Here is an 8,114-nt window from a genome sequence, read left to right as displayed (position 1 = left end):
AAATGATGTAAAGAGAAGGTTCAAAAATAGAACAATGCTTTTCAAAATTTAAGAACCACCTTGATCAATGTTTCTCTATAGTAATCCTAAATGCAATCCTTTTCAAACCAATCAAAACCAGTTCAAACCAGTGAAAACTAGATTAGACCAGTTTAAACAGGTCAAAACTGATTTAGATTTGTTTAAAATGCAGTAAAAACCAATGGTTTAAAAAAAAGTCAAAACTGGTCCAAACTAGTCAAAAATTAGTATAGGCCAGTTCAAGCTGGTCAAATTTAGTTCAAACTGTTAAACCAGTTCAAAACATTTTAAACCCCATTTAAACCAGTTGACACTAGTTTAATCATTAAAACTGGTTTAAACCAGTCAAAACTGTTTTAGATTGGCATAAATTAATAAACTAATTAATTAATTAAGTTAATATTTCACATCTTCACTCATTGGGAAGACAAGCAATTTGATATGTTATGCACATGTGTAGTCATACAAAACATTTCTATAATAATCATATTGTAAAAGAAAACAATAAATTAAACCCTTAAGAAAACTAAGGAAAGTACATCAAATATGCTATTAAATGTAAGTAACCACTAGTTATTTTTCTGGAGATGTATAGCATTTTTCATTATAAGTTCCATCAGAATTGTCTTGGATCATTATATTGTTGAGAATAGCTCAGCAGTTCATAGCTGATGATCTTACAATATTGCGTTACTTTGAAAACAATTATATTTCATTTTGCATCAGCTTATGGAAGTCTTTCCAGGTTTTTCTGAGAACATCCTGTTCATTCCTTCATCATTCTTCTTCTTTTTTCTCAATAGTGTTTTTTTCAAGTGCATGTAAAGATAGTTTTCAAAATTAATTTTTGTAAGATTTTGTGTGCCAGATTTTTGTTTGTCATTTTCTTAATTCCCCACTCCCCAAGCAAGCAATCTGATATAGGTTAAGTATGTGCAGTCCTTTTAAACATCTTTTCATATTGTCATGTTGTGCAAGAAAAATCAGCCTAAAAGGGAAAAAAAAACAGTACGAATAAAAAAAAAAAAAACAAGCAAATCCAAAAAGGTGAAAATATTATGCTTCAATCCACATTTAACCTCAATCTCTCTCTCTCTGAGAATGTGGATTGAATTTTCCATCCCAACTGTATTAGAATTGCCTTAAATCACTAAATTGTTGTGAAGAGCCAAACCGATGACAGTTCATCATCACAGAATCTTGTTGTTACCGTGTATGGTATTCTCCTGGTTCACTGCACTTCACTTCACTGAACTTCAATTCATATTAACCTTTCCAGGCTTTTTCTGAAATTAGCTTATTTATCTTTTCTTATAGAACAACTATATTCCATTAAATTTATATAACATAACTTATTCAGCCTTTTTCCAACTGACTGGCATCCACTCGACTTTCATTTCCTTGCTACTATAAAAAGTGCTGCAAGATTCAGTAGTGACAGTACTGGATCAAAAGGCATACACAGTTTTATAGCCTTTTGGTCATAGTTCTAATTTTTTCTCCAGAATGGTTGGATCATTTCACAATTCCACTAACAATGTATTAATAGTCCAGTTTCCTCACATCCCTTCCAACATTTATCATTATCTTTTCCTGTCATCTTAGCCAATCTGAGAGGTTTGTAGTGGTACCTCAGAGTTGTCTTAATTTGTATTTCTCTGATCAATAGTGATTTAGAGCACTTTTTCATATAATTAGAAATGGTTTTAATTTTTTCATTGGAAAATTGTTTGTTCATATTCTTTGACCATTTATCAGTTGGGGAATGGCTTGAATTCTTATAAATTTGAGCCAATTCCCTATATATTTTAGAATGAGGTATTTATCCTAACTTGTCTGCATTAGTTTTGTTTGTACAAAACCTTTTTAACTCAATATAATCAAAATTATCTATTTTTTTGTTGAATAATGATTTCCAGTTCTTCGTTGGCCACAAATTTCTTCTCTCTCCACAGATCTGAGAGGTTAAGCTATCCTTTGTTCTTCTAATTTGCTTATAATATTACTTTTTATGTCTAAATCATGAACCCATTTTGATCTTATATGGCATTAGATGTGGGTCAATTCCTGGTTTCTGTCATGCTAGTTTCCAATTTTTTCCAGCAGTTTTTGTCAAATGGTGAGTTTTTATCCCAAAAGCTGGAGTCTTTGGGTTTGTCAAGCACTAGATTACTATAGTCATTGACTATTTTGTCCGGTGAACCTAACCTATTCCATTGATTGATTACACTATTTTTTAGCCTATACCAAATGGTTCTGATGACTGGTGCTTTGTAATATAGTTTTAAGTCTGGAACAACTAGGCCACCCCTCAGTGGCATTTTAAAAATTAATTTCCTTAAAATTCTTGACCTTTTGTTCTCTCAGATGCATTTTGTTATTATTTTTTCTAGATCTGTAAAGTAATTTCTTGGGAGTTTGATTGATATGGCACTGAATAAGTAGATTAATTTAGGTAGTATTGTAATTTTTATTATATTAGCTCAGCCTACCCATGAGCATTTGATATTCTTCCAGTTGATTAGGTCTGACTTTATTTGTGTGCAAAGTGTTTTGTAGTTGTGTTCATATAGTTTCTAACTTTGCCTTGGCAGGTAAACTCCCAAATAGTTTATATTAGCAACAGTAATTTTAAATGGAATTTCTCTTTGTATTCTTGCTGTTGGACTTTGTTGGTATTATATAAAAATGCTGATGTTTTCTATGGATTTATTGTGTATTCTGAAATTTTGCTAAAGCTGTGAATTGTTTCTATTAGCTTTTTAATTGATTCTCTAGGGTTATCTAAGTATATGATTGTATCATCTGCAAAGAGTGATTATTTGGTTTCCCCATTACCTACTCTAATTCCTTTAATCTCCTTTTCTTTTCTTATTGCCAAAGCTAACTTTTCTAATACAGTATTGAATAGTAATGGTGATAGTTGGCAACTTCGTTTCACCCCTGATCTTATTGGGAATGGTTCTAGTTTGTCCCCATTGCATATGATGCTTGCTGATGGGTTTTAAATAGATGCTATTGATCACTTTAAGGAAAATTCCATTTATACATATATACTCTACTGTTTTTATTAGGAATGGGTGTTGAATTTTATCAAATTAGTTTTTGCATCTATTAGATAATCATATGATTTTTATTAGTTTGGTTACTGATATAGTCAATTATGCTAATAATTTTCCTAACATTGAACCAGCCCTGCATTCCTTGTATAACTCCTACTTGCTCATAGTATATTATGCTGGGAATGACTTTCTGTAATTGACTGAGAAATTCTTGAATAAAAGCTAGTGATAGGGTTTTGTTATTCTAATGAGATTATTTTCTCAGTCCCTTCCCCAACTATTATCCTGTCTACTTTGAGCTACTTTAGTCAATTCATTAGCAGGTAATTTGGATTAAATTTGCACCTTTGAAGAAAATAAAAATAAGGAAACTCACTTTCCCAAGATCAAACAACCAGTGTGTGTCTGAGGCTGAATTTTAATTTATGTCTGCTTGACTCTAGATCGGATGGTCCTTTCACAGTCCCTGAAGGACATTCTACTGACCTTGGAAAGAGAGGGAAAACAGAAGAGGTTTGACCTAGTAGGGAAATTTCTTGTGGGTTTCCCCTTCATAGTGGTAGTCTTAAGTCAGGAATAAGGAAAAAAAAGAGACTTGGCTACTTTATGGACGTAAATGGTTCTAATTACCAACTATTGGAAGTACTTTTTACAATGTACAACATGATTTAATGCCAACTTCTTAAAAAAAATACAAGACTTTATACTACTGAATATGAAGAGTATCTCCTTCCAATTCACATAATGTCCCAGGCATTTTACTTTCTCCTAACACCAATTCCCAAATATAATACAAACAATTATTTAAAACAATTTCTATTTTTATGCTTTGACAGTTGTGCATTCTCATTGATGTGAAAGAGTAAGCCAACCATGCCTACTCATTTTTTAAAGCTGATTTCATGTTCTTCTGAAAATCTTGGACAAGAGATTTATCTTTTTAAAAACCTTTTTTTTTTGACATTGTGCAGATATTAATGGAGCAATGTTTATAGGTTATTTCTTGATATTACTATGTAACTACATGTGTTTTTTCTAGTTATACATGTATCCTTATACCATCTTTTACAGTGTCTTTTGAATACTTCTTCCTTTCTACCATGTAACTTCCTGTTTATTCCCAGTCATTGCTCTGTGTTATTGAATGAGTGACTCTCAATTTTATTTGATGAAAGAAAAAAATTTATTAACATAGTTAATTTGCCCTTGAAATAGTGTATTTTTCCTTCCTTGATACTTTCAAGTAGAGAGAGGTTGAATTGACTTGTGGAAAAAATCAAAATTATACATTCAGTGATCTTCACATAGGTGATTATTAAGCTATATTTGAAGTTTTTGAAAAATCACAAAAACTGAGAGAAGCATCACAATACTGGAATGGGGCAAATTTTATGTTAGTTTTCAAAAATGGGAAAGTGTATTCTTCAAGCTATAGGCTGTTGATTTTGACTACAATTCTTTCAGAAGAATTCTAGAATGCATTATGAAGTGTGAGTTACCTGGGAACAATTATTACCAGGAATTAGAGAAGTCAAATATTTTGCACCTCATTAGAATTTCCCCTATATTGCTCCTTCTGAAGGCCCCCATGGATAGAATGCAGTAGTGTTGAAATAAGAATAGAAAAGAGAATTTTATTATTGTGCCACATGAAATGATTCAGACAGGTGGAAACAGCCCTAGAGAGTATTCCCTAGCTAGTGGCTGTCAGCTGAGAGATCAAGCAAAGACATGTCTAGGCTCCTACAATTTTGGTTTTTGGATGCCTTTCCCTAGCACCTTCTTCAGTGCACCTAGTACATCCTTATTCCTTAGACTGTAGATTAGAGGATTCAGGGTTGGAGTAATAACAGTATAGAACACAGAGAGGATATTGTCCTGCTGAGGGTTGTGGTAAGAACTGGGCAGAATATACATGAATACAGCAGCTCCATAGTAGACCCCAACCACTGTCAGATGGGATAAGCAGGTAAAGAGAGCTTTCTGTCTCCCTTGTGTTGATGGCATGTGGAACACAGCAGTTAAAACTAGTGTATAGGAGGCAAAGATAGCAAAAAGGGGAATGAAGAGGAATGTCACTCCCATTGTGTATACCATGGACTGATACTTTGTTGTGTCAGCACATGTGAGCTTCAGCAGTGGAGGGATCTCACAGAGAAGGTGATGTATCTCTCGGGCTCTACAGAAAGGGAAATGCATGGTGTATGTGGTGTGGATAAGGGAATTTAAGGATGCCAAGAGCCAGGATGTTGCCACCATGGACCAGCAAACTTTGGGTCTCATGAAAACCATATAATTCAGAGGATGTTGAATGGCCACATAGCGGTCATATGCCATGAAGGACAACAGAATGTCTTCAGCACCTCCAAGTGTCATTATCACAAACATCTGAAATCCACAGCCTAAAAAAGAGATGGTGCTCTGTCCACACAAGTAGTCCACTAGTGTTTTTGGGGAAATGACAGTTGTAAAGAGCAAATCCATAAGTGAGAGTTGGCTGAGTAATAAATACATAGGCACATGGAGCCTCTTATCCATGGCAATCAATAGGAGCAGAAAGCCATTGCTGATCACGGCCACGAGGTAGAGGAAAGTGATTGTGGCACAAACCAGTCCAGGGAACTTACTGTCCTGGAGAATTCCAATGAGGAAGAAAGTGTTCTCCAAGGTGGTATTCCAGTAATCCATTGCACAGATTATTTTTTTGCTGTATCAAAACAGAGAGGTTCATGCATAGGCCTGTCAGATATAGGAAAACTGTAAATATATCACATTACAGGTCACTAAAGTCATGAAATGTTTAGTTAATGTTCTAAGAGTCTTTCTCTTGGCCACTTGGACTCATGCTAGCAATTATTGAACTTACTTTCTGATAAAAGTATTTATCTTCTAACAACTGATAGAGATGACTATTTGAGCAACCAAAGGGTCATGAATTTCTTTAAAATATATACATAAGAATAAGCCTCTAAACAGAATTATTTTGCTGTACAAATCCATATAAAAACTTTCAAACTATCTGGAGTGATATGATGGAATTATTCTTTTAGATTTTCTTACTAATTTTGTTTTTTATTAGATTTTAAAATTTTTTGTTTATGTTTTTAATTTTTAATTTTTTTCTACTCAAAAATAATTGATTTACATAGATTATATAGATTTATTTATTAAATATTTGTATTTGAATAAATCAAGAGGGCAGGGAAGTTAATATGAATTTTGAAGAAGTGGTAAGAAGAAAATTGAATAGATATAATTAAGATTATTTTTCTTTCAGTGCTTTGATATTACGAGTTTATGTTTTTGTTTTATATTTCTTTAATTTTGTTTTTCTTTTCCCCTAAATCTTAAATGATAGAGATTTTTTTCTGAGGATGAAACAGAAAGAGTAAGAGTTGTGAGAGAAAGAGAAACTGAAGTTCTAGATCAGAGAGAAATGGCTTCCAGAACCCAGATGGCAACATCCTTTTTGCTGGTGCTTCCTGATAAATATACTCACTCTATTTCATGATGGCCTTCTCTGTAATTAATGACAATGACCAGACAGCTAGGACTGATTTCTATGTCCAATGTATGAGCAGGGACCCCGAGCTTACTTATCACATAAAATTATAATCTTCACAGTTCCACTTTTTTCAGAGCAATTGTTTTCATTTAATGGTTTACTAACATTCTGGGTGTTTGTGACAATGAACCAAGGAGATCACTACTGGTTAAATTTTCTAGTCTCTTTAAGCAGATAGAATTAGTTAATTTTGTTACAATATATTGTTCTTCTGTGGCAACAAGTATCTGTATGTTTAAAGTTGTATAAGTTTGTTTCTGAAGCAATTCATCATGATTATGTTCACAACAATTTTTGTTTTTGTGTATTAATTAGGATGAAATTTTGCCTCTTCTGACTAAATGCAGTATGTTCTTCCCATTTCACATCTGTCATCAAATTGTTTCCAAACACAATTATAAACATCTTTCAAGTCATTATTTAACTAAAGATATTGTATGTATTGAATAAAATGTATAACATAATTGTAATATGAAGTTTTTCAAATAATGGTATGAATTTGAGGTCTTGCTAGATTGTTTTTAATTTTTGCAGAATGAGTATATAAAATATTTGTAATCATTTTATAAAAAAATTTATAATTTTATATTTAAAGTTTTAAAATTATAGGTAGAGTAAATTGTTATAAGATATGAATATAATTATATAACAAATTTTGATTTGGAAATTTAATTTAATTTGAAATTTTATAATTATATAACAATTTTAATTTGGAATGACAACAAAACTTGTCATTATTGCAAGGACTTAATGAAACAATGAACTTTAGTTATTAAATTAACTCAGTGATACACAGCATATTTTGTTGTTATTGCTATTGGTCTTGAAAGAGTTTGAAAAACAATAAAATACATTGGAATCTACTGTTCTAGAGCAATGAACATTGAGTGAGCATTATTTTCCTCCATAAAATGGAAGTTAAACACATTCAAACTACACATGTTCTAGAACCCCTTTATCTAGATTGATCATATAAATGAGGTTCATGGAGAGACTTCTTAGGGATTAGGCAAGAAAGAAGCAATCTTATAGTTGCTTTATAAATTAAAACATTTGTTTAATTTTGTATTGCAATATTAGTAAAGACTGTTTCTTTGATTATTTATATTACATATATCTGTTTCTGTGAAGACTCAATTTCATTATCCAAAGTTCCATTCAATAAAATATAATTAGATCTATTGAAGAAGGCAGGATTGGAGGAATGAGATAGAAAAGTACACTAATTCTTATTGATTAGAACCACAGATCCAAACACTTCTTGACAATTAGTAGATCATCTTCTCTATCAATAGAAGCAGCATTGAAAGGAAAAAAAAATTTCTGAATGTCTGGTAAACAAAGAAACCACTGAACTTACTTAAATCTTCAATCTACAATTCACATACAAATTTCAAGGCAAAGTGTCCATCAATGAGACATGTGGCTAGATAAGTCTACTTCTGTGTGTAGATTTATGATAATAG

The 8,114-nt window shown here is 32.1% G+C and overlaps 1 protein-coding gene across 1 annotated transcript; it reads right to left on the bottom strand.

Annotated features, from left to right (window-relative positions):
- Positions 1-4,826: 4,826 nt before the first annotated feature.
- LOC100923912 (olfactory receptor 2AG1-like) lies at positions 4,827-5,771 on the bottom strand. The gene has a single exon (XM_003757866.1). The coding sequence runs from the start codon at positions 5,769-5,771 to the stop codon at positions 4,827-4,829; it is 945 nt and encodes a 314-aa protein (XP_003757914.1).
- Positions 5,772-8,114: the final 2,343 nt, after the last annotated feature.

The sequence above is a fragment of the Sarcophilus harrisii genome, chromosome 2, assembly GCF_902635505.1.
Source record: "Sarcophilus harrisii chromosome 2, mSarHar1.11, whole genome shotgun sequence".
In the NCBI taxonomy this organism is placed as follows: domain Eukaryota; kingdom Metazoa; phylum Chordata; class Mammalia; order Dasyuromorphia; family Dasyuridae; genus Sarcophilus; species Sarcophilus harrisii.
This window is presented reverse-complemented; position numbering and strand designations above follow the sequence as displayed.